General features: G+C 46.4%; 1 protein-coding gene across 3 annotated transcripts; it reads right to left on the reverse strand.

The window, feature by feature from the left end:
* Positions 1-311: 311 nt before the first annotated feature.
* On the reverse strand, positions 312-27356 carry MAFF (MAF bZIP transcription factor F). 3 transcript variants are annotated; one of them, XM_088652087.1, is made up of 4 exons: positions 27007-27200; positions 25675-25752; positions 6052-6124; positions 312-3935 (listed from the first exon to the last, which is right to left on the reverse strand). In XM_088652087.1, the coding sequence occupies exons 2-4, from the start codon at positions 25710-25712 to the stop codon at positions 3522-3524; spliced, it is 525 nt and encodes a 174-aa protein (XP_088508213.1). In that variant the 5' UTR covers positions 25713-25752; positions 27007-27200; the 3' UTR covers positions 312-3521. The 3 variants fall into 3 exon arrangements, with proteins under 3 accessions (XP_088508213.1, XP_034982554.1, XP_034982555.1); XM_035126663.3 differs by lacking the exon at positions 25675-25752 and having other exon boundaries at positions 27007-27356; XM_035126664.3 differs by lacking the exon at positions 25675-25752 and having other exon boundaries at positions 26996-27210.
* Positions 27357-27553: the final 197 nt, after the last annotated feature.

Consider the following 27553-nt stretch of genomic DNA (forward strand, 5'->3'; position numbering starts at 1 on the left):
TGGAGTTAATGAGTGATGGAGTCTAGCAATATATGGCTAGGTTCCCTATCACTGACTTCACTTTTAATTCTTTTTAGCTATATGAGGTCATCTGTGTGTCCTCATGTATACAATTTCCCTCTAAACTGGTGTGAAATGCATTTACAGTATTGTCTTTCAAGGGTGTGTGTTATTGTCAATCAAAGATTAAAATGACTTTGGAGTTCATATTCATCAGTGGTGCAGAAGATCCAGAAAACTGCCTCCTATAGCTTCACCCTGGCACCTCTCCCTGCTGTGAAGAGAGTTTTGAGAAAAACACAAACCTCTTGTTTTTAGCTTCTCCGTTTTGGAAAAAAAAATCTGGCTTTATTTGTAAAGTCTACAAAATACAGAGGAGTCTGGCAGGACACTTACTGTAAGTCAGAAAATAAATAAGTACTTTTCTTGCTCTATAGAAGATAAAATGTGATTTGCATATATAAAATATAAAGTACGGCTCTGTACCAACATCCTGGCCGTGCCACAAGGCGGAATGGCATAAAGGACGTGAAAAATAACTTATATTCGTGCAATAAATAAATCACAGGTAGGAACAAAGGGACACAGGGGTAGGGGAAATGCTAATTAGGGAACCCCCATAAGCATCATCAGAGGGTGGAGGGGGAGGATGGACGGACGGATAGACAGACAACACTGGTTTGGAAGCTGATTCCATCATGGAGGGGGATGTGATGTCACTGTAAGCTGCAGGATGGGTGAACCCAACCATATGTCTAAAGAAATCAAAGGGTCAATTGTTTGCCATATAAATAAGTCACTGTGGTACATGCCTAGAAGTGACTGCCCACAAATACTCACTGGTTCCTATATTGGCATATATATTTAAGGGTGGAAGATACCTTCAAGACTCATCTAATCTAACCCTCCATGCACTTTCGTGGCTACTTGCACTCAAGCCAACCCAGACTTGTTTCCTTGCCAACATCTTAACACAGAGGTAGGCAACCTAAGGCCCTTGGGCCGGATGCAACCCAATCACCTTCTCAATCCAGCCCACGGACGGTCCGGGAAACAGCGTGTTTTTTACATGAGTAGAATGTGTCCTTTTATTTAAAATGCATCTCTGGGTTATTTGTGGGGCATAGGAATTCGTTTATTTCCCCCCCCCCAAAAAAAAATATATAGTCTGGCCCACCACATGGTCTGCGGGACGGTGTTAATTACAGTGCCACCTTATGTGTGTCCATTCAGAAGGAAGTCCTACTGAGTTTTGGTGGGGCTTATTCTTCCCGGGTGAATTGAGCATCTAGTATCAGGCTAACCAATGTCATGCCCTCCAAATAAACCTTGGAATCAAACTCCCATCAACCCCCAGGATTGCAGCCTTAAAAGGATGCTGGGATAAATATTGTGAGCTCTTAATTCCTCCGAGCAAAGCTCAGCTTCCCCTTCACCTCAGTTTGTCCAGCCAACTTTTATCTGGGTGGAAATTGCTTTTGGCGAGGAGCTCTCAGTTTTGGTTTGTGTAGCCAGGATTGCATTAAGCTATTGTAAACTGCCCTGTGTACAAATTAATCTTTCAATATACATTTGCTGGCTTGCACAGGGCTGAGGAAATTGCGTTTCTTCTGCGCCCTCCCCTCCCCGCACCAGTTGCAGTGCCCCCTCCCCTCTCCCATACAACTGAATGGAGCAAAGAGGACTGTGCAGGCCAGAGAATGGTGTGGCATCCCTGTCTGATGGGTGTTCCTAAGTGCAGCTTATTCTCCTTCCTCCACCAAAGTGAATGGACATTCCCCCACTTGTTCACAGAGAGCACAAAGCGGTTCATAGGGTTTTCTTTTGGTCTAGGTTGGGGAAGTGGAACGGACGTCTCTCCAGCTGTTGTTCGGCTGCTTCTCCCACCAACTTCAGCCAACAGGAGCAAAGGTCAAGGACAATGGGAGTTGCAATCCAACAAGAGATGAAGGGCCACAGCTTCCTCATCCCTGCTGCAGAGTCTGCAGAATCCTCCTGACTTTGGGGCTGGGCCAGTCCTCTGCATACTTAAATTCTCCTGAAAGTAGATGCTTTTAAATTTTTGTAACAATGATGTTTAATTATTTCCTGATGCTCTGGGTCTAGTTTTCCCCCCATTACACAGGGAAAATGGAGAGTAAAAATGGAAGTTTCTCTCCCCGCAATACCTCATCTGCTATTTATTTTCACACAGGTTGGTTTAGTATTATAAAGACACACTTTGCAGATCATGCTGGGGTTTCTTTCTGGCTGCCTCCTCTTTGTCCCCAAATTATCATACCCATCACTCAGCAGGAATACTGCAAAATTCGGCAATAGGCCACCACAGCGATGCCTCCGCAAACTATTCACACTAGAACCAAATAGCTTTCCCAGGATTCCGGTTATAATCCCATTTCCCCTTCCCCAGCTCAACTATTTCACATGCTTCACCCTTCGTTCTCCTGCCTCGCCCCATCACTCCCCTCCTCACTTTCTCCTAGCTTGCTCTCCCTCTCTTTAGGACGTTGCTTCCACCCTACGTCAGAGACCTTGCAACCTCAGCCCAAGAGCACCGTTACAACTAAGTGTCCCATGAACTAGCGTCATGCACAGCTGAAGACAGCGGCTGCCTTTTCAAATCAATGCAGTGCGCCGTATTCTAGCATGCTAGAGTGGGATACCAGCAACTGACCTAGTCTTCTCGGCATGTACCTCAATGACCCCTTCCTCAGGTCGTTCGTACGACCGTACAGCAATAATTCCCTTCCTTGTCCCTCGCTGCAATTAGTTCCCTCTTTATTGTTATTGAGCCTGCCCACTTACCAAAGGCCCAGGTCTAATTAGGGCTGCTCTTGCTACAGCCTGTTCACACCACACCCACAAATTGAAGAGACCTGGGCCAAAGGGTGCATGGCTGTGAGATACAATGAAGAGGAAGGACAGAGTGACAACACAAACACAGGGCCAGGATGAGAAAGGTGAGCTGACGGGTTCCAGAACCTTGCTTCATCCTGGGCGGTTCCTGCAGCGGCAGCTCTCACCGACAACATGGCGGCTTCTACCTAGTTTGCCCTCTCACAGGAAGGTTATTTCCCTTTTGTAACCCTTGCGACCAAAAGGTTCTCCGAGCCTGTGCTCCCGGCTTATAGCAGGGAAGCCCTCTCTAGGCCCTCCCCATTGCATCAGCTGGGGGCAAGGGTACGCAGAAAGGGAAGAGGAGGAAAACCTGGCAAACATAAAACGGGGGGGGGGGAGGAAAAAGGGGGTAACTGGCCACTGCATTTCAATCCACGGATAAACATCAACAGTTAATTACGCAAGTCGGGCACCACCTTCCCACCCTCTCCTCATGAAGGTTAAGGGACAGAGGAGGAAGTTCAACATTCAGCCGTTTCGTCTTCAAGTTGATTCTGTCTCCTTCGGATGGCAGAAGAAAAGTGGAAGAAGGGGGAGGGGCCAGTGCAGCTACAGCCATTCTAGGTGAGAGCTGGGCAGAGGCATGGCAACAGGACTCAGTTCGCGACTCGGGCTTACGGACACTAGGAGTATGTGGCCTGGTTGGAGCCAGATTTGACGATGGTGATGACGCTGGCAGTGGCCACCTTGCCAGTAGTGCCGTGTGCGGTGACCGTGCGGGCAAAGCCCTGCAGCGCCTCGTATTTGCCACGCAAGGCGTCGAGCTCAAGGCGCATGGCGGCATTCTCCCTCGCTAGCTTATCCACCTCCCTCTCCAGCTCCGTCTTCTGCTTCTGCAGCTCCTCCTTCTGACACACCCGCTTGACCCGGCAGCTGGCCGCGTAGCCACGGTTCTTCAGCGTGCGCCGGCGCTGCTTCAGCCGCGCTACCTCCTCCTTGGACAGGCCCCGCAGGTGGTGGTTCAGTTCTCGCACCGACAAACCCATTAGTTCTTCGTCGGAAAGGTGTGGCGTGTTCTCGCCCATTTCCCGTTTGATCTGTTGATGAGCAGAAGGAGCAGGTGAGTATCGAGCACCAGGAAAGCTCGGGAAAAGGGGACATGAGGTGAGGGAGAGAAGCTCAGAAAGGCAAGAAGCCAAGGAGGAAGCTGATCAGGTCTGGTAACATTTTGCACCAAGTGCTCTGACAGTGGTGATGCACATTATCAAATGCATTCATTATGTTTATTTGGGGATGTCGAACCTGTGGTCCTCCAGATGTTGTTGGACTACAGCTCCCATCAGCACCGGGCAGAATGGCCAATGGTCAGGGATGATGGGAGTTATCGTTTTTAACTACCACACCTCGACGGGACTGCAGGTTCCACAGCTCTGTGGTAATTACACATACTTCCAACAGATATTCAAGAGTGCTCGCAAATTAGGTCTAAAATATGGGTGTGTGTACTAAAAGTACTGAACTTGGTCCAGATCTGACCCTGCACATCTATGCTTTAGTTCCATCAAAGTCCATAGGATTTACAAGTGACTCGTGACTAATTTATCCCATTGTTTTCAGCGGGACTAGTCAATGAGATTGAAAGTATGACTAACTTAGTCTGGATTCAACTCAGTGACTTTGAAGTGATTAGCATAACAAATCAGTAACTGGTGCAACAGGTGTAGCATAGGCTTCCTATAATCTGATATCCAGCACACTTTGAGGTGTGAGACAATTAAAACAGGAACGTCACCTTCTAGACTGAGTGTCCCCCACTCCCTGGATGCCTTAACCTACAAGCTTCAGTTCCGCACCCCTTGAAACCACACGAAACCTCGAGGCAATTACAGTGAACCAAAAAAAGATTTATAATAGTGTTGTTTTGAATAGAGAAGTGGTGTACCAAAACAAGAAGCAGTAAAATTTAGGCCACTGATGGCTAGCATTAGGAAGGGACACCTGGACAAGATAAGGAATCAGGTGTCTCTATTTTCAATACCTGCTCAGCCTCAAGGCCTCTTGACAAATACACCAGTTGCCCAACACTGCTTTATTATTATTGTTTCGTTTCCTCAAACAGCACGGGTGTGCTCACCTACCACACACCCCTACAGGCTGTTTCACGAGAAATCTCTCAGGAAACCGGCTCGCTCAGCTTCCCCTTCCATTATAGTCCCAGCAAGTGGGAAAACAAGTGTTATAATATCCAGTTAAGACATTCCTTTTCCTTCCTGTTCCTAAGCTAAATTCTTGTACAACTTGGGTCGAGTTGTGTGCAAGGGGAAGCCCTTTAACTCTATATATGGGGCTGGGGTGAGGAAGGCCCTGGCATGCTTTAAGGAACATGGGGCCATGGTGTCACCTCAGACCGATGTTACCAATGTAAAGACAGACTCAAGAAAGAAAATGCGGAGGGGGCCTGGAGAGACTCCGATACAACAGGCAAGGTGAGCACATGCGGCACAAACTAATCCTGGTAGTAAAAGGCAGATCACGTTGAACAAAACAAAACGTAGTGCAATCACACCCTTAGAGGAAAAGTACCAGAGGAAGAGCACAGAACATCCTTCCCCTTTCGGCTCCACCCAGACTGGAATCTTTTGCAGACGCCGTCTGCTGCCACTTTCCAAAACATATTTTTGCCCACCATGAGGATTAGAAACTCGCGTTTCTCAAAAACCTTAAGGAAGTCCAGATTCTCAGGATCCTCCTATGGTGGGAGGGGAGAAAGTCTTAATTCCACACACTAACTTCTGCACGTATATTTACTGGCTCCGAACATTCGGGGAGTAGGACAGGAGGAAAAAGCGGGCAATAATAGAGGGAGGAAGCAAAGTTGTGAAATAAGGGCCCAGAGAAAAAGAGGGAAAGTGGAAGGCAGGGGAGAGTAAAGGAGGTGGTGGTGGGGAAAGCTACAGAAAATACACAGCAGAAATGCTGGGCAAAGGTGCTTTTGCATATTTCTGAATTGTTCCAAATGGGGCCATAAATGTTTTCCATTTAAACATACGGACAGTTGCTCACCTGCACAATGACCAGTCTCCCACAGTTATGGGATGGATCAGCCTCTCTCCCGTCAGACCCTCCCATCCTGGCCTGACTTTGTCCTGATCTAGAGATCTACGAAAACAAGGCCTGGGAGACACTTGTTCTTCGGTGCAGAGGGACTCTTACCTTTAGGGCTTTGCTCGACAAGCTGTCAGATGACATTTTACGTCGCACTCCCACCGATCCCCGGGATAAGAGCCTGTAATTGAGCAGGACAGAAAAAATAAAATAAAAGTAAGCCTGTGATCTCCATCCACCTCTGCATTTTGTGCTCTCTGGTGAGTGGGGTGGATGGAGAGAGGCAACATCTGCCACACAAACGTACCCCTGGCTTTTTGCCCTGCTTGGGTCTCCCAACCCCAACTAGCCGCTGTGCCAAATGGACAGGCACAGAACAGACACTTGGACTCTTCCCTAAGAAAACCATCCTTGCGGGTGGGTGGAAGTATTCTTCTAATGTTCCACAATTCCTTGGTCCAGCAGAGCAAAGGAGAGATACCAAATTGCTGACCCAGTGCCAGAATGAGTCATGCTTGCTGGTTTGTTTTGCTTTAAAAGAACGTTTTATATATATATATTTATATTTGTTTAAAAAAACCTGTTCTGGTTTTCTGATGCTCTCACACACTAGCCCACCTACCTACCCAAAACGCTACACACACACACACACACACACACACACACACACACACACACCCTGCAATAGCGTCTCTACACTGGGCATGTCCTGCAGCTACCGGAAACTGCACAAGGGCAAACATTTCCTGAGAGGGAGGAAACAGAACGGTGGGGAGCCAGCTGGCGGGTGTGTCTCTGACATGCCACAGTGCCTAGAAAGCCACCAGGGAGAGAGAATTGACACAATATCTTTTTACATGCACAGCAGAGGTATTCAGGCCACTTGGCGGCTGGTGCCTAATAAGCAAGAATCCCCACACACACCCAAGTGCAGATGCATACTAATGTGCACTCCTTAGGAGATCAGGCATTAAGCAGCTCTGCCTGCAGTCAGGTGTCTATGCAATTTTGGGGCTGGGGGAAAGGACTATCTCAGTTATATCCATTGGCAGAAGCCTTTGCATTGACACCGGTAGCCTGAAGAATTTCTTGTTAAAAGATTCTGCAGCAGAAAGGACAATTGGCACCCTTCACCAGCTACCATGACAACCCTGGCAAGGCCCTGCTGCTGCTGCCTATCCTGAACCCCATCTATTACTATTATTATTGCTATTATTATTATTACAGTGGTACCTCTACTTATGAATAACTCTACTTACGAATGTTTCTACTTACGAATGGAGCTCCGTCCGCCATCTTGGATGCGGTTTAGATAGGATTTTTTTTCCACTTACGAATTTTTAGATAGGGTTGCTTCTACTTACGAATTTTCTCTCTCAATGCATTCCTATGGGATTCGACTTACCATTTTTTTCGACTTACGAATGTACGTTCGGAACGCATTAAATCCGTAAGTAGAGGTACCGCTGTATTAGGGTGCTGTTGCGGCTACTCTTGAGCAACGACGTCCGAGTCTGCTCTGTCTTTTAACGTTTTATTGTGCATAGTATTTACAGTGCAGAGATAGCAAAAACATGACCTATCAGTCACTCGCAGAATTCGGGAGTGGACGCTGCCTGCTACGTGTCCAACATAAGAGCTTGGGAACCCCAAAACGCCGCCCCCCGACCTTACGCTTTGGTGCGCGCCTTAAATCAGGCGATGGATGCGGCTGCCTGCTTCCCTCCATCTGTTGGTCAGGGCAGTGCAAGGGCTCTCCTACATCGCTGGGCCTTAACTGCTCCATCCCCGCTAACTCCCTCATTCCCCCACCTGACCTGCTGCTGCTGCTCTCACTGGTCAAGGTGCTGGTGTGGAGGATGGGCAGAGGCTCCCTGTACTGAGGTCCCCTGACAATTATTATTATTATTATTATTATTATTATTATTATTATTATTATTATTATTATTATTATTTACTACTATTTTCTGACCCAGCTCCCTCAGCAGTGCCCATTGGCTGGATCTATCCACCCTTAAAAGCAAAACAAAAAACACCTGTTAATATTTTATTGGTTCTTGTTTCCCCTTAAGGCAATCAACCAAGAGAAACAATAAAAGAATAATAGCAATTTGTACGGCAGCATCATACAATTAAAAGTTAATGCCACCAGAGCAAAGCTAAAAGGCAGTTTGGTGGGCGAGGAACAGGCTGCAGCGGTACAGACCCCAAATGCCAGAGTGTTTATTCCTCCTTGCGCCACTTGCTTTCGCATATGCTGCAAGAGCAGATAAGTCTTCCAAACACTGGGCAATCAGGGGAGGAAATGCAATTCCCTCCCAGCATTGCAACATTAACTAGCCTTTTGGCCACCGACAGGGCATGCAAAGTCCAACTACACTGCCGCCCTGTCAAGGCGTAGTGTTGGAATATAACTGAGTGTAACATGGGCACCTGAGAATTTTAGGGATTTTCCCAGGTTCAAGTTTATACTGACAACAACTTCGATCCAAATCAGCACCACTATAGGGCATAGCCAGATCATATGTTTCAGCACTGCCCTGAAGTACCACAGCACCAGCAGCTATCTGTGGGTACAAGGTGCATGTTCAAAGCATCTGCAGGGCTACAGGTTTCCCATTCTCAATACAGAAGACCGGAAAGCTATCCCCATCAGGCATGTGAGCCCAAAGCTTGCGCAGTCACCTTACTATGTACCAATGCTGGACTGGGGAAGCCAGAGTTCATCATCTTTGCTTAGCCCTCGCTCACCTAGGGCCAGTTACTATTTTAGCCTAACCTACCTCACAGGGTTGTTGGGAAGGTAAATGGAAGGAAACCATGCCCATGGCCCTGAACTTTTTTTTGAAGAGGAGAGAATAAAAACATTTTTTAAAAAAGGTGCTAGAGATCAGCAAGGACTTTAAGAGCAGGCTTTTTAAAAAACAACAACACACAACTGTCATGTATTTTGAGCCTTTGGGGATAGGGACAATTAGATCCAAACAGGCACCCCAAAAAAGTTCCCATTTATCCTACTGCTCCAGAAGCCTATGAAAATCAAGCGATTCCCAACATGCTGGCTGAGTACTGTTGATTCCCTTCTAAAGGGAAGGGGGCTCCAAAAGCAGACCAATGAAGCCTGAGCTTATTCTAAGCACATAATCTGGGTGTTCGTGTGGAAAGAGAAAAGCACAAAGTAAGGACCGCCTTGCCTTTCTTTCTAAAACTTGATGGCAGAGGTACTGTGTTTCCTTGATCCCAAAGAAAGGGCAAATTCAGTCAGGTCAGATTCAGTCATGTCAGCTTCAGCACCTGAGGTCAGCAATTTATTTTTGCAGGATTTTTTATAGACATTCCCTCACAGGAGGAGCATCAAAGCCCCAGGAATGAAACCTGAGGCAGACGTTCAGGCGTGGAGTTCTTTCAAATCCGCAGTGTAATTTTCCTAAGAGTCATGTTCCCCACACAAAACACACACACACACACGGTTAGGGCTCAAATGTATTTGTGGAAGATTCCTGGCCAGAGAAATGGACAGATGTATATTCCCCTTAGAATGAGAGGAGGAGGTAGAGGAGGGAAAAAGTTACTCAAGTCTGTTTGTTTTGCTCATACTGAGACATGCCTAGACAGGAGACTGGGGACAGATGCAACGGCGATGGGCACAGGCCCAGCAGCTAGAGAAACAACAGATTCCCAAGTCTTGGAGAACAAACAGGACTGTCTGTTTGAGGAAGCCAGAAGAGCCCCACAGTGCCAGCTTGGATTGGGGCACTGCTAACCTAACCTGCCTCTCCAGAACCAGGCCCAGGAGTTTCTTCTAGGAACAGAAACCTAGCCACACATGCACTCAGCAGCTTCAGCTCAGTGAGCAGAAAATACACTCGTTTTGTTTGGCTTCTCTTGCCGCAGCTTAGTCAGTCACCATTTTCAACCCTCAGGGCAGCCGTGTTTCCATGGGAGGACAAACAGTACCTGTCTGTACAGTCAAATGACATTCAAGATGGGAGGCAGAGGGGGAACCATGAGCTAATACATTTCCTGCCTGTATCCCCAGCACACAGCAGGCACGAAGCTATCCAGGTATAACTAAATAGGCCCGATTATGCTACTGGTTCAAAAAAAAGCAGATAGAAAAAGAAGTGACTCTATAAAGGCCTTCTTGGGCAATCATTTCATCTAACCATTGCACATTGTAACTCATTTGTTACCCAGGCACCTTTCCCCCTTTCTGGACGGTGCTTGTGCCCCGTGACACAATTCCCTTGCTAATGTCATGCTTTAAATATTTTTCATCTTTAACGCTTTAGGGGCTGAACATTCCCCTTCTAGTGCCATTCATCTGCATGCACACTGAAGAGTATCCTTTCCTCCTTGGAGTCCCAGGCATTCTGCAAGCCTCTTAATTTCCTTCGATAAATACAGCTATCCTCTCCAGTGCGAATAAACATATCCCACATACATTACGAACCTTGGTTTGTTTTAACTATGGGGTGATGTTAGGTGTGAAACCAGCACTCATTTCACCATCTCACCCCAGACACTTGCCAAACTACAAAGGAGGCTGGTTTGTTTGTTTGTGGGGAAGCTTGTGGCTTAACACTACATGCAAACCAGGCCACAACACATTTCAAAAGAAAGCAAAAACAAGACTATGGATCCGCACCACTCAGTAGCAACCTGTGGAGGCAGAGCATCACGCTAAGATGCAGCAAGCTTGTTTTCTTCTGCTCCAGAGTGTAGCTGGGGTATTTATTTTCCCTGGAAGGAAGAAAACTGAAGTGGTGGAGGAGAACCTGAAAAAAATTGAATGAAACCCACCCCACTATCAACAGCCCAGCAGGCCATGAGCGTAGCCAGGAATTCTTTTTTTGGGGGGGTGGGAAGAAAGTCAGTTTGGTACCTATTTTTATTTAGGGGGGGCAGTTGCCCCTCCCGGCTACGCCAATGTAGCAGGCCTTTAGAACTGGCAGTTTGCTTTTGATTCTTCCTTCCCAGGACCCATAGGGGCCTCGCTCTATAAAATGAACAAGGAAGGACAGACAGGAAAACCCCACTCCCACTTTAAGCACAGGCCTGCCAAAATAAATCAACTTTTTGCCACTCCACAGAAGGCAAAGCGCCACAGAGCCAAGTGGATCCAAGGGCGTACCCACCATGCGGCAAGTTAGGGCAGCTGCCCTACTCTAGAAGCAGGGCTGGTGGGCAGAGGCGGAGCACAGCCCGGCGGAGCGCGAGTTCGCCATTCCCGCCGCACCGCGCCGCACCCTCCCTCCAGCTCCCCGGCGCGCCCTCAGGCAAGGCCAAGCGCGGCGGGGAACCAGGGAGCGCGGCGCGGTGGGCGGGAACGCCGAACTCGCGCTGGGCTGGGCTGGGCTCCGCCTCCGCCCACCAGCCCTGCTGCTAGGGAGGGGCACAGCCCGGCGGAGCGCGAGTTCGCTGTTCCCGCCCACTTTGTGGCCCCTCCCCTTCCGTGCCTTGGCCCCTCCCCTTGCCCCCCCTAGTTTTGATCCTGGGTACGCCCATGAGTGGATCTCTCTTGGGAGGCAATCTATAGCTTAGGTGAATTTTCTTTAATCCTCTGGATTCTTTGCCCCGGACTGAGCAATATTAACTGTCAAGCAGGCTACAGAAATAGTTAGCAAGGCACCCCAGGGTTTCCCTCCACTTCCCCTCCCACAAAAAAAACCAAACATGATCAGGATGGCCATGTGCCCTACTTTAGAGAGGACAGTACTTTCTTTCAAGGGTTGCCTGGCCCAAGTCCAGTTTAAAAGATAACCCTAGATAGCTCCGTCAGTAGAACGTGCGACTCTTAATCTCAGGGTCATAGGCTCAAGCCCGTTGGGCAAAAGATTCCTGCATTGCAGGGGGTTGGACTAGATGACCCTTGGGATCCCTTCCAACTCTATGATTCTATGAAAAGGAGAGCAACATAGCAGGGGCCTAGAAAGTTGCCTCTCAACACTTGGCAGCACCTGGACTGTAGACTGAGCAGGGACACAGGTTCCCCACTACAGCAAAGTGCATTTTTAAAATTTCTATTTAAATTACACCACTCATTTCTAAATTTGCATCTACCCATTTCAACGATCACATGGGATTTTTTTACACGGACATGTGCTCACTATTTTGGGTGAGGTGTTCAGTGGTTACCCCAAATCAGAGTGTATCAATCACTGTGTTGATTGTCAGCGCTGGGGGTGAACCATCCCATTTTTTGCAAAGCTTTCCCCCTCCGCCACTTATATGCATGTAATGTATCCCCTCTGAACATCTTGCTGCTTTGGGAAAGGCAAAGGTTAACCCTGAAAACTCAGCAAGAGTTAATAATGAAAGCTCAACCTTCTATTTGCCTCAACCAGGACCTTTCTTACCCTGAAACAGAGAATGTCACTATGACAAAGTTTGAGAAAGCCCATCTGCATGTAAAGTTACTTCTAATACAGTGGTACCTCGGTTTATGAACACAATTGGTTCCGGAAGTCTGTTCATAAACTGAAGCGTTCATAAACTGAAGCGAACTTTCCCATTGAAAGTAATGGAAAGTGGATTAATCCATTCCAGACGGGTCCGCGGAGTACTCAACCTGAAGCGTACTTAACCCGGAGCATGGGTGTAATTGGTTCCGGAAGTCTGTTCATAAACTGAAGCGAACTTTCCCAATGAAAGTAATGGAAAGTTAATTAATCCGTTCCAGATGGGTCCGTGGCGTTCGTAAACCGAAAATTCGTAAACCGAGGTTCCACTGTTTTTCTATTACCCATTCGTGGACGAATTCAGTTATAAGCCGCCATGAAACCTCATCTTGGCTGGTGCATAAATGGGGTGTAAGCAAATAAACCCACCATTTAGGACCTCCATACACACTGCCCAGGCTTCATAGCTGCCAAGTTTTCCCTTTTCTCGCGAGGAAGCCTATTCAGCATAAGGGAAAATCCATTAAAAAAGGGATAACTTGGCAGCTATGCCAGGCTTGCACCCCACTTGGGTGCTGCTAGCACAGTGGTTTTAAAAGGAAACAAACCAACATTTGTCTGTGAATGTAGTCTTAGAATTATGAGTAAGTCCCAAGGAAGCATTCAGCCAGTCTCCTCCCATCCCAAACTAAGGACACAGTTTTAACAACAATACCATCTTTGCAGAGAGAGAGGAGGTTTTTTTGGTGGCTGTCCCACAGGAACTTAACTCCTACAACCCCTCTAGATGGAGAATCTTGCAGAAGTGTTGAAAGTCCTATTTGGGCTAAACTTGCACAGTTAATTAAGACAGGAGAGGAATGGTATTTTCTTCTTCTTTAGCCAACCAGATTCTTTTTTTAATCATTATCTGCCCCAAGCCCTTCCGATGGGCTTGGCTATCCATCTAAATAAATAAGAGGGAGGGGGAGAGAGGGAGGGAGAGTCCTTTGAGGAGGACCGATAGGTCAGAGACAGCAGGAACGTGGGAGGGAGAAAAGCCGGCTCACTGTGAATCAGCAGAAACAGGTTGCTAAGGCCATCCGTGTTGCCCTCTCTACTGTGCAGTCTACCAGCACCGAAGGTTGAACTGGACTGCTGCAAAGTAGCCAGGCATGCAATCCCTCCCCCCTCCCCCCCCCCAGCACAAAGCAGGGCTGACGGACAAGCCACAAGGTAAAAGAGGACAGGTAAAGGAAAACACGAGAAGATGTGGAGTGTCAGGGTTTGCGCAGATGGGAGACGGATGAGATTCCCTGGCCAATGACGGCAGACGAGTCAAGATGTTCTGGAAGAGGAAGCAGCACAAAACACTCAAAGGGCTGCAATACAGAGAGAGCGTCCCCGTTTTTATTCTGGGCTTATACTCACAAGTATGGGAGCACTGTACTTGCCAGAGGAAATGGCACGATAAGCCAACCTTTCCCAATCTGGCGTGCCCCGCCTCCACCCATGATGTTTTGGACGTCGATGCCCGTCAACACAGCCAATGGGCAGGAAATATGGGAGTTGGGAATCCAGCAATATTTGGAAGGTATCACATCGGAGACGCCTTGGATACAGGACCGGATGGTCCAGGGCACGTCAGGTGCAGCCAAGGTATACTTCCAGTGAAGAATCAACAGGGAACCGGGGGGGGGGAGGGGGGAGGACACAAAATGAACCATGTGTTCAGCCTCCCCACTTGGAAGAAAAGAAGGAAGAAAGGAGACTGGAAATGAGAGCTGAAGCAAGGGGTGGTTGGCCAGTGAAGTGTTGAAATCAAGCTTTGAACGAGGAAGTCCTCTGTTCACAATCAGTGATGTGCCCAGATTTTGGACATCTTGGGCAAAACATACTCCTTTATCCATCAATGAGACCACCTCATTCTCCCCTGCCACTGTCACAATCTGCTCACTTGTCAGAAAAAGAGTGGTCGCTGAGGGGGAGGGAAAGACAACACACACTGACGGGGGGGAGTGGATCTTGGGAGCCCCCCCCAGCAATGTGGACCTGGGTGTCAGCCTCTGCTTGATCCTCTCCCCTGAACTCTCTAGGTCAGTGTTTCCCAACCTTGTGCCTCCAGCTGTTTTTGGACTACAATTCCCATCATTCCTGACCACTGGTCTTGCTAGCTAGGGATGATGGGAGTTGTAGTCCAAAAACAGCTGGAGGCACAAGGTTGGGAAACACTGCTCTAGGTGGTCATGGGTAAGGCAGTATCTTTCAAGCTGAAATTCTCAATGGACACAGTGAATTTGCTTCCATGTACATGTGCAAAATTTGTGCTGTCAGGCATGTTCCCCACCTCAATTTGCGGTACTGTATGGTGACGACGACACTGATTTACCCTAGAGTTATCGTGAAAATTTCTGCATGTTGCATACACTGCTAAGGTTTTCCATTTTTTAAAATAGTTCTATAATACTAGAAAGAGTCAGGGCCTTTCTGTGCAACCAAGGAATGCTTACCACAACCACATTTCAACCTTTGTGAAATACTCTTGCATTATAGTAGCACCAAATTCCATCCCCGTGGGTAAGGATGAGAAGAAGCTTTGCGGCAGAGGAAGCTTCTTGCAGGGGCTGGGCTATCCTCCCTGCAACCTTCTCTCTCTCTCTCTCCCCCCCCCCATTTTTAAAGTGCAAATAAATGTGTGCTCCAGCACAGAAGAGAGGGAAGGGTGGAAAAGGAAATGCCAGGCTCAGATATCTTTATAATGTAGTTCACTGTGCAGATTATAATGTTGCTTGAAGTTGCAGCGAGTACAAGGTATGGTGTTTAACAGCTCACTGGGGTGGAATATCAACATCGTGTTACATCACTGCTGAAAGAATTGCACTAGCTCTCAATTAGCCACCAAAGTAGGTGCAAGGTGCTGGCATTGATATACAAAGCCCTGTTCAGCTTGAAGCTAGGAACTAGGATGCCTAAAAGATTGTCTAGCCCTTGCATTCCCAACTGATCACCACTCTGTTTTGCAATCACCTGGAGGTGCATGCCTGGGAATCACTGGATCTGGACTGTTTTCACACACTAATACCCCATCCTGTAGAATGCTATCAATTATATTTTATCCGCACAATTGGAATGGATTTCTGGAACCAAATTGCTTTTTTTCTGTGCAGCCTGAGCAGGAGCAGTCACCTTTAAGAAGGAGAGGTCGGAATAGGCCAATATACTGTATATGGGACTGTCCTTGGGTCGGACAACTTTTCCTTAACTTCTCAAAGCTCTTAACCTAGCTCAAGGTTGTCATCTGAACTAGCCAGATGTGTAACTAAGAATCAATCACAGTCCGGCCATCATTTGAAAAATAAGACTTTAGAGCCGTCTTGCCCAAAAATGGCAAACAGACATTCCGTTTTGGCGACTGATACCTTGGTTAAAGGAGCTACTTGGCACCTAGCTTATAGATCTGCATTTCTAACACTGCCTGCTCTACTCAAACCTCTGCTGCTGTTTAAACCTGAATTTAACCCCACCCCATATATATTGTCTCACCCTTTCATGAACTGGAGATAATTCTTCTTTAAGGAAGTTCATAGAGTGCTGCTGGCCACTGTGTGTGTGATGGAGAGGGGGGCAGTAATTTGTGCCAGACATCACTAATTGCATCATAGGGAATGTCCAACAAGTCTCCATGACACTTGTGTAACCACATTCCATGAAGCAAGCAGAGTAGGTGGAAGGAGGAGGAGAACTGGGGGAAAGTACTGCTCCCCTCACCTCGCTAAAGTACAAAATACTGTGCTGGGACATAAAGAACAGATGGGTAGACTGCATACATCTAACTAGCAAACAGAATAACAAATAATAAAGCCATTCATTGGAAAGGCTTAGAAGCTCACAGCAGCCTGAAAGGTTTGTAGCAAGCGAGTGCCCTTGGTGTTAAACTTCTCAGGATCAGGAAACTAATGACAAATAAGAGGTGTATGTTAGGATAGGGTTGCCAGGATATGTTAAGAGGTGTATGTTAGGATAGGGAATTCCCAGACATGTCCTCTTTTGGCAGTGCTACATGCCCAGCCAGGGGAGAATTTTACATTTTAAAGCAAATGTCCTGGATCTTGGATTTTAAAATTTGTGGTTCAGGCTCTGGCAGATGCCCTAAAAAAGCTCAACAACCTTTTGTGTCCAGATTTTTACCTCTTGAAATATGGCAACCCTATGTTAGGATACAGTATTTAAATAGGTCTATGGGCTTGTGATCTTCTTGGGAGGGCAGCTTCTTTCCACTCTCCTTATGTTTGAGGAAGGAGGCTGCAAACAGCTGGGAGAGAAAAAGGATTACTCTGAAATATAAACATCTGTTTACCTTAACTTGCCAATTTAGTACACGCATCAGCAACCCTCTGTGCAATGAAGCACCGTGACTGAAACCCAAGTTAGCTCCATAGAATTCAATGGGACTGCTGGCCTAAACGCAGATACTTTCTTCACTAGCTTGAGAGCTGGTTCGCAACAGGGCATTTGCATATTTCTGTGTACTTTTCTCTCTCCCCGAAGAGCATGTTAATTGAACTTGAAAGCAAAAGCGAGATGCAGACAAGGTGGAGAAGAACAGCACAACCCAAAGACCTTTAAGTGCTGCATTCGACATCTGAGTAGACCCATTAAAAATAATGGACATTATTAACTTAGCTTCACTGATCATAATGGGTCTACTTTGAGATAGGTTGTGTACATGGCGTACAGTTAAAGCACATTCCTTAATGTGCTCTAAATGTATGGTGTGTGTACACAGCCTAGAACGTAGCTGGACACAACCCTAAGGCTACAATCCATTTATTGGGGAATAAGCCCCACTGAGCACCATGCAACTGAGGAATCGTGCACAGGATCGAACTGCACGGGGACTCAAAGAAATGACATCATCACCGGGTGACTAAGGAATAGCAGCACAAATGCATAATATGAATCAGCAGGAACATGGGTTAGAAGTCAAGACAGTAGAAACAGATGCAGCATGGTGGCCAGATGCAAGAGGACAGAGCCCTGTTAGGGACATAGGAAGCTGCCTTATGCCGAATCAGATGACTGGCCCTTCTAACACCCACACAATGATTGACAGCAGCTCGCCACGTTTTCAGAAACGTCTCTATGTAAACTCTGCAGCATAAGCTTCAAAGCCTTTCAAACTTGGGAGTTGCCAAGATGAGTTAAGGCAGGAGATAGTCCTTATATTTTGCCTGCTGGCACAAATCATTATTATGGCAATAATTTTAAGCGAAGCATTCCAAGATGTGCAGTGTCGTAGACCTGGCACCCAACTTCTAATGAAGCTTCCTCGCCTCACTGGAGAGTTGCTACTTCAAAACTAGCCGATACTTCTCAATGCTGTGTATGCTATTTCAAAAGCAGAGGTGGCTTATAATTGCATATGCATAAACATCTGGAGACAGCTGAACTCCAGCATAATAGTATCAAATGCTCAATATAGCTCATCACAGGACACTAAGTTGTGCTTTCTAAGCCAACAAGAAACAGGTGGTTTACATGATTCTTGAACTTGAATTTTATTGTTATTCATGCTTTTACACTGTATTTTATGCTGCTTTTATGTTGTATTACACTTAAGTGTTTTAAATTTGTTGTTAGCCACCCTGAGCCCGGGTTTCTGAACCAGGAAGGGTGGGATATAATTATTATTATTATTATTATTATTATTACCACTCTCCCCACCAAGCAGTGACTTCTTGAAACCCCCTCACAACTGATGTTGCTAGACTACAACTCCCATAATCCCTGACCATTGGCTGTAATGGCGGGGGCTGATGGGATTTGGGGGGTGCAACTACATCTGCAAGGGTGTAGATTTGCCAGCACTGCCGTATGTACCCAGAATGGCTTCCCCACTCAGTGTTCTCCCAATCAGCATCCATCAAGTTTCAAGAACTACCCGTGTCAGGAACTATGCCAAAGGGAGGCCAAAACATTGCAACCTGTTTTCCAAAGCTTGGGTTCACTCAGGTCAACACTGCACGAAATCAGTGTGGTAGAAAAGGGACCTGTGTCAATTATGTTATTTGTGAGCAGATTCAGTGTACATGGCTCTTTCATAAGTAGTGTGTACAATGAGACAGGATCCCGCCTGGAGGAGCTTCCAATCTAAATGTTGACAAAGGAGGTGGGAGAAAAGGGAGGATACAAATGGATTCATGTGATCAAGTGCTAATGTGGATCTGTTTGGTATCAACCTATATTATAGAATATGATATGTAATGGAACATAATTCCAAAGGGCATTAGCCAGGCACCATCTCTGTCTTTCTGGTGCCTATGGAACGCCTTCATCTTTAAACAAGCCTTTCAAGTGGCTATCTTTATCCTACTCTGCATCTGTATTGGAACTATATTTAACTGTCTTTTTATGTGAAATAATTTAATATATGGAACTGTTTTTAAACTTTTCTGCTTGCAACTGTTTCATTTTGTAATTGCATGTTTTATTTCTGTAACCCGCCTTGGGACCTTCTGATAAAGGGTAGGTGAGAAATCAAAATAAAATAAAAATAGTCTGAGGGGTAGCTCAGTCATTACAGCATGAGACTCTTCATTTCAGGATTATGGGTTCAAGTCTCATAAAGATCCCTGCACTAGATTACACTTGTGATGCCTCCCAACTCTACAATTCTATGATTCTACTGTTGACTGGTTTGCAACATAACCCTAGTTCAATATGACCTAAAGCTGATTTTAGCTCAGAGAGAACCAGATATCTCATAGGATTCTGATACTGTAATTCTGAATTTAGGAGATGAGGGTTGCTAGGTCTCTCTGGGTACTATTGCAAGATTGTCCCAGGTCAACAGGTGCTGCTATATAAATTTATGACCTATGGATCAAAAGACCATACATTTTATGGTCCATGAACCAAATTTATATCTAAATCAAAAAATGGACATAGTGATTTGAGGATAATGTCATGTGGTATGGAGAAATCTATAAGAAAGAGTTAATTATTTGCTTAATTTCTATTCTCTGAATAAAGTTATCTGAAAGAAGCCAGCTCAGCTTTAATGACAGCAGCTAAGATCTCTGTCTCTGTGTCGGTCTGAACTTTCACTTTCCATTAGGATGGAATCCAGTGTTGCAACAGTCTCATGCCTATAGGGGTGGCTAACCGGTAGTCCTTCATATTTTTAGACTTCTTCATCCATAATCCTTGGCAATTGGGCATGCTTGCTGGGGACGATGGGCATTGGAGTCCAAAAACATCTGAAAGACCATACAGGTTTCCCATCTTTGTTCCACATATTAGAGCAGGGCTGACACATCTGGGGCAAAATAAAAAAAATTCCTTCAGTAGCACCTTAAAGACCAGCTAAGTTTTTATTTTGGTATGAGCTTTCGTGTGCATGCACACTTCTTCAGAGGTTTCAAGTGTATCTGAAGAAGTGTGCATGCACACGAAAGCTCATACCAAAATAAAAACTTAGCTGGTCTTTAAGGTGCTACTGAAGGAATTTTTTTATTTTGCTTCGACTCAGACCAACACGGCTACCTACCTGTAACTACATCTGGGGCAGGCAGAATAGGAGAGAAGAGAAAGGAAACTCTGAACCCGAGTGGTATTTAAAGACTAGTTTCCCCACCCTTCTATCCTTCTCCCCTTTTCATATGAAAGACAGTTTGGTCCGCTTAATAATTCCATCTCAATTTAAAATTAATGTGAGACAGGACAGAGTAACAGCCACGTGAAAATGATAAATACTCACTAGAGTGAATGAAGATCACAGCAGGTCCCTCAGGCTCAGGGCTACACCCTGGCTTCATAACTCAAATTTGCAGACCAGCAATTTAAATGCTGGCTCAGCTATCCATCTTGCTTTAGGTGACCTGTCCACCTTTTTGTTATTTGGACACATGAATTTATACCTTTTTTTAAAAAAAAACCTTTAAATAGGCAGCCATCATGGGGGACTAGCCACTCCTTTATTTTTTACTTTCTTATATTTACACCCCACTTTTCTTAAATCATGGAGTCTAAGGCAGCATACCAAGTGGTTCACAGGAAGTCACCCAACCAGGCACTGATCAGATCCGGACCAACTTGGCTTCAGTCAAGCAGCTGCCTCCTATAACTTCAGACAAGACAGCAGCAGCCAGCTTGCAAGCCCTCCCAGAAAGTCTGACTCTGGACATCTGAATCAGGTCATTTGACTGCCCTGAGATCTTGTGATGAAGGGTGGTATATGAATCTAAATAATAATAATAATAATAATAATAATAATAATAATAATAAGGAGGAGGAGGAGGAGGAAGTGGTAGTGGGTTCCTGCACCTTTAATAGTTGTGTATTCCTGTCTAGTCCTGTCCTCCTTTATATCTGACAGATCAAGTTTGAACTCAAGATAGAGAGGCTGCTTCTAAACTGGTCCTTTGACTCTATACCTTTCACATGTCATGAGTCACAGTCATCCCAAACAAAAAACCTACTAATGCTAACAGCCCAGTTTTCCTTGGAACAGACCCTCATCGATTGCAGGTGAAACTGACAACTGCAGCCCATTTACTCATGTTTACTCAGAACCTCTTCCATCAAGTTCAATTGCACAGGGAATGCTGTGGATATAGCCTATCTTGATTTCAGCAAGGCCTTTGACAAGGTGCCCCATGATGTTCTTGTAAAGAAGCTGGTAAAATGCGGGCTAGACAATGCTACCATTCAGTGGATTTGTAACTGGCTGGCTGACCGAACCCAAAGGGTGCTCATCAATGGCTCCTCTTCATCCTGGAGAGAAGTGACTAGTGGGGTGCCACAGGGGCCCAGTCTTATTCAACATCTTTATCAATGACTTGGATGATGGGCTTGAGGGCATCCTGAGCAAGTTTGCAGATGACACCAAATTATTGGGAGGGGTGGCTAATACCCCAGAGGACAGAATCACACTTCAGAATGACTTTAACAGATTAGACAACTGGGCCAAAGCAAACAAGATGAATTTTAACAAGGAGAAATGTAAAGTACTACACTTGGGCAAAATAAAAATAAAAATGAAAGGCACAAATTCAGGATGGGTGACACCTGGCTTGAGAGCAGTACATGTGAAAAGGATCTAGGAGTCCTGGTAGACCACAAACTTGACATGAATCAACAGTGTGATGCAGCAGCTAAAAAAGCCAATGCAATTCTGGGCTGCATCAATAGGAGTATAGCGTCTAGATCTAGGGAAGTAATAGTACCACTGTATTCTGCTCTGGTCAGACCTCACCTGGAGTACTGTGTTCAGTTCTGGGCACCAGAGTTCAAGAAGGATACTGACAAGCTGGAACGTGTCCAGAGGAGGGCAACCAAAATGGTCAAAGGCCTGGAAACAATGCCTTATGAGGAACGGCTTAGGGAGCTGGGTATGTTTAGCCTGGAGAAGAGAAGGTTAAGGGGTGATATGATAAAAGGTAAAGGTAAAGGTACCCCTGACCATTAGGTCCAGTCGTGACCGACTCTGGGGTTGCGCGCTCATCTCGCATTACTGGCCGAGGGAGCCGGCGTACAGCTTCCAGGTCATGTGGCCAGCATGACAAAGCCGCTTCTGGCAAACCAGAGCAGCACATGGAAACGCCGTTTACCTTCCCGCTGTAGCAGTTCCTATTTATCTACTTGCATTTTGACGTGCTTTCGAACTGCTAGGTTGGCAGGAGCTGGGACCAAGCAACGGGAGCTCACCCCGTCACAGGGATTCGAACCGCCGACCTTCTGATCAGCAAGCCCTAGGCTCAGTGGTTTAACCACAGCGCCACCTGGGTCCCTAGGTTAAGGTTAAGGGGTGATATGATAGCCATGTTCAAATATATAAAAGGATGTCATATAGAGGAGGGTGAAAGGTTGTTTTCTGCTGCTCCAGAGAAGCGGACATGGAGCAATGGATTCAAACTACAAGAAAGAAGATTCCACCTAAACATTAGGAAGAACTTCCTGACAGTAAGAGCTGTTCGACAGTGGAATTTGCTGCCAAGAAGTGTGGTGGAGTCTCCTTCTTCGGAGGTCTTTAAGCAGAGGCTTGACAGCCATATGTCAAGAATGCTTTGATGGTGTTTCCTGCTTGGCAGGGGGTTGGACTGGATGGCCCTTGTGGTCTCTTCCAACTCTATGTTTCTATGATTTACTTCCCAGTAGATCTGAATGGGATGGAAACCCTAAGAATAGCATGGCAAATCACACCTGCTAAAATCCCTTCTTCTACACTAGGGGTCCCCAGACTACGGCCCGGGGGCCACATACGGCCCCCGAGGCTCTTTTATGCAGCCCCTGGGGATCTCCGCCGCCTGCTGCCGCTGCCCGCTCTTACCGGCGTGGTGCAGCGCGGCTGCCGACTTCCGACCCAGAAAAGCGACAGAAATAGCTTGGGCGCACGCGCAAGCATCATTTCCGGTGTACTTCCGGGTCGGAGGAGGCTTCTGCACATGCGCACAAGCTATTTCCGGCGCTTTCCAGGTCAGGAGTGTGCCAGAAATAGCGTTTGTGCATGCGCATGGTTGTGCACAGCTGCGCGCTCCCATGCCCCCACGCGCGCCAGCCCACCACGCAATCGGCGCGGCGGGCATCCGGCCCGAAGCCGGGTAAGTTTGGGGACCCCTGTTCTACACAACTATTAAAGGTGCAGAATTCAGCACATCAGCCTTTCCCCCCTTCACCTGGCCACCCTATCTAGGAAATGCACTTAGGATCAATGTGCCGGTTTTCTATTTATTTAATTTTCAGCAAAGCCTCCTAGACAATTTACAATAACACAATAAAATACAAATTTCATGTGATAAATGGCAGCATCTTAAAAAAACGAAGCAACATTATACGCTCCTAAGCAGTGTAGGGTTTAGCAGATAAATCACCTATCCTTTGAATTGTCCCCTATTCCAGCAACATCTTCCCTTCCTCATTCATGTTACGGGAACAAAAACAATACTTTGGCTTGGGGAGGGGGAAACCACAGGTATGGCATTACATGGATGTGCAGGAGCGCATGTACGGTTAAAGTACCATCATCAGGATTTGCAGTTATGCAAATAAACAATGTGTGACAGCTGAACAAGTCCAGACATTCAGATACCTACCACAGCACACCAAACTTCCCTCAACGGAGAGAGGGGTGGGGCCAGAGCACATGTTTCACAGGCCAAGAGGTACATTTCCCAACATCTCCAAATAAAAACCTGCAGGTAACAATGACAGCTGCTGCCAGTCAGTGTGTGTGAAGACAACACTGGTTTAGACCAACCAATGGTTTGGATTGGAATAAGCAAGTTTTGTATTCTCCGTTTATTCTGTCCCAATAGCGGAAGTGGCAAACTTGGGCCTTCCAGATTTTGCTCAATGACAACCCCTATCAGCCTGAGTAAGCACAGCCAATGGCCAGAGATGATGGGAGGTGTCTTATAGCAATGGGGGGGGGAGGCAAAGGTCCCCCACACCTGCCCCACGGAGTCTAAAAGCAAGTTACAAACCACCCTCTTGAATGTTGCATTTCCCCTCTTCCTCCCTGTCAAATGCTTCTCTAGGGACAGATACCCATCTTTCTGTTTCTCTTTAAAGTGCTGCGTATCTTGATGATGCTAAAGATAATATCAGCCAACTTTGACCAATGCTTTCCTCTGTCTAGCTCGCCTGGACTCTTCCCACCTGCATTTGACAGAAACTTGCTGCAGTGTAGCTGCATGTGATCTGTGTATGCATGCAGGACGACACGTTCAGAGGTCACAGTTACTTTTGCCGTGACCAGCATTGGCTTGGGGGCCTTTCAGAGAGTTGGGCCAACCTTGAAAGTGGCTGAGGAAAACGCTAGCAAAGTCCTGGTGCAGCACACGTTATCTTCAGAAACAACAAGCAGCAGATTTTCTGTGCGCAGAAAGTGTTACTAAATGTAGGCCCAATGAAAGAATTTCCTAAGCAGAGTAATAACTAGCCTGTGGACCAAGCCATTAGTTGGAGAATTACATTCCTCAGAAGCCATAAACATGCACCAAAGAGTTTATATAAGGCCAGAGATGGAACCACAGAGTACCTATCCGTGGCAAAAGTTTCTGTGAAAACCGCAACAGCTAATTGGGCTCCCAAAATATTGTTATTCTTACTTACTCCTGGATATTCATTTTTTAAAAAATTATACTATGCAGGCATTCATATACAAACATCAGGCCCTCTTTATAAAAAGCAGAAAATACAGTTTTCCACTTATATGTTAAATATGTGCACTATGTTTATAGTGGGTAACTTTTTATAGCCAGATGGGCAGGGTATAAATAATAATAATAATATAATAATAATAATATAATTTAAAAGCACCTTACAGTCTTAGAAATTATGACCTGTGAGTCCCTGAACTTGAACGTGCCAAACAATTGACAACTGACCTGAATGATGTTGTTTTCCTGTTTTTATGCTAAATGAATCAAAATAAAAATTAGCAGCCAGGGAATTATCATTATTTTTGTTGCCTGCCTGGAGGGAGGTGGTCTGTTTTGTTGTTTACTGTATCATCGCTTAAGAAAACTGAAAGAATACAGTACAAAGAATCAAAGAATTGTAGAATTGGAAGAGACCCCAAGAGAAATCTAGCCCAACCCTCTTCAATGCAGGACTCACTTGTTTTTACAGTTTTCTCACAAGTGATCGTATCTTTTGAGGCCCTTGCCTGTTTTCTCACCCCTTAGATATAGCAATTTTCCTAACTATGATATCTATTGGGTAACCTTTTGCCTTCCAACCTACAGTTTCCCCTTCTTCTTTCAACTGTCCCCCTTTTACCTTCTATTCTCTTTTCTTCCTCTGAAGCTATTTATCTGTCACCTACATGTACAGCCACCACCCAACTCACTGGCAAAATTGTAGCCATCTCGGCCGGACAGGCTCAGGTAGGTCTTTCAGCGTGTGGCAAGACTAAACAACAGGATACAGGATAAAAATAATATTTTAAAGAAAATGCCCAAGGAGATTCAAATTACTAGTCAAATAATATAAAGTGGTTAGTGTCATATAATAGAGAACTGGTTACTCTCAAGCTCATGCTAGTAAAGTGGGCAGATGCAACAGGGGGCAGTGACTCCTGCTTCTTTCATAGCTGCATAGAAGACGGAATATCAGCAGGTGTAGCTTGCCCACCTGCCACCTACTCTGGCATTGTTTAGGCACTGGCCGAAAACCACATTATTCTCTTGCGGCCTCTTGGGTTCCAAAGTTATTCTTAAAATTGACGTGGCTGTTTTGCTTCAGCTCTCTCTCTCTCTCCCCGCCCCACATTGTTTGAACTTTGTACGGGATGCTCATTTTGTTGCTTTCAAACAACTGGCAATGTTTTATATCATATTTTACATACCTGCAGCCCTCCAGCCGTTGTGGGAAAACCTCGATCATCCCTAACCGTTGGTGTGGATAGGAGTTGGCGTTAAGAGTCCTTTAAAATATGGAAGGCCACAGGTTTCTCGTTTGTGATCTCTCTCTCTCTCTCTAATATATATATCACCACTTTTCAGGGGGGGGGGTTTCCTTCCTGATCCCAAGTATCTGAAGAACTATCTGAAGAAGTGTGCATGCACACGAAAGCTCATACCAATGACAAACTTAGCTGGTCTCTAAGGTGCTACTAGAAGAATTTTTTTTATATTTTGTTTCAACTACGCCAGACCAACACAGCTACCTACCTGTAACTGATCCCAAATACCGGTAGTTAGTCAGGACTCCCCAGGCATAAAGGATACTCATACCCACCCAGCCTTATTCTAGAGAGAACATTCACACAGCACTGCTCCAGACCAGAGTACTCCCGTTTTATTTTTGTGCTAAAAAATGCTGATCTGGAAACTCTCCTGTGGAAGTTGACCTCTTGTCACCAGACTCCCAGCCCCCTTCCGGAGGGTCAGGGAACCTGCTTGGGGAATCCCTCCTCCTCTAAACGTCTCCTCCGGCCCGCCAAAGCCAGTACGCCGCCGTTCTCTGAAAATAATAACTGGCTTTTTTAACTACGCGGTATGGCGTGGGAGCGTGGGGGGGTGGGGGGTTGGAGAGGTAAACAACCCTAAAGCAGAAGACGGACCTACACATAACCAGAGGATTTTCTGCCGGAGACCGCCCTGCCACCCCGAAACCCACCATCAAATCCCAGATCACGTCCGTGCCAGACAGACATCTTTACATGTGACCAAGGCCGCAGCACGTGCATACACATGGTTAATATGAACTATGAGTAACTCCAATGTTATTAAGCGATTTCCTGCCTTTTTTGCAGCTGTCTCGGCTCCCTCGCAACTGCGTGGATTTGCGTGAACCGAAGACGGAGACCCAAAAAGGGGGGGAGGATGAACCCACATCCTTCTTGGATCGGGCTCCTTTCCATACCCCCACAGACGAAAACCACGCTCGTGGGCAGAAAACGCTGCCTAAAAGAGCCTCGCGAGTGGATAATGGCTCTCGCTCTCGTGTCGTGAAGGAAATCAACACCAGCAGCCACTCCTCGCAGCCGAAAATAAAGCCACGAAACGCGGTTTTCCGCCCAGCCGTCAGCCTCGGTGCGCCCGCGGTGTGCGCAAGGCGTCCGGGAGCCCCCGCGGGGAAGGCGCCTGGGTGCCCAGAAGCAGAAAGAGCCCACCCTTCGTCCTCTGACGTCTCTAAGTTTCCCTGCTACAGACTTGCAAACGCACCGTCCACTTACTTCGCCCGAACGCCCCGAGTCCGCCTTTTGTTCGCTGCCCTCCTTCCCTTCTCTCCTTCCTTGGGGAGCCCCCGCGTTTTTCTCGCCGATCCGGCACTCGAAACCTTGTTTATTTCTGTAAACGAAGTTGTTGTTTTCCGAGGAGAAGGGCTGAGCTGGGCTCTGCGCTGCGATCTGCTGAGTTGTAATATGAGTTTCCTGGAATTACTCACTCACAGGATTCTTTTCATTCATAAAAACACAGTCATGCGATGACATCATTCTTTCCCCTCCCTCCCCATCTTAGTGAAGGGCACAGGCAGGAGAGAGGTGAAAGGAAGCTGCCATCTTGGTGCTGGGCATTTCGTCTTAAAGGGACCCGCGCCTAAATCTTTTACTGGTGCAAGTGCTCAGAATTACGGTAGCAGTTCAGTCGCCATCTGCACCCCGATACAAACAAATGGATTGTTTCTGAGGAAAGAGGGAGCCACTGAAAGTCAGGAGGCAAAAATGCCAGCTTCAGCTATACTGTACGTACTACTATTTTTGAACACCTTAATTTGAAAAA

Source organism: Zootoca vivipara, chromosome 9 (assembly GCF_965207765.1).
Source record: "Zootoca vivipara chromosome 9, rZooViv2.hap1.1, whole genome shotgun sequence".
NCBI classification, from domain to species: domain Eukaryota; kingdom Metazoa; phylum Chordata; class Lepidosauria; order Squamata; family Lacertidae; genus Zootoca; species Zootoca vivipara.

Bases quoted from the DNA above. Each gene is read 5' to 3' on its own strand.
- MAFF (XM_088652087.1), bottom strand. From the start codon at position 25,712: ATGATCGAGGTTTTCCCACAACGGCTGGAGGGCTGCAG. The intron at 6,125-25,674 runs GTATGTAAAATA...GCTCAATTACAG, and splicing joins CAACGGCTGGAGGGCTGCAG to GCTCTTATCCCGGGGATCGG. The intron at 3,936-6,051 runs GTAAGAGTCCCT...GCTCATCAACAG, and splicing joins TGTCGAGCAAAGCCCTAAAG to ATCAAACGGGAAATGGGCGA.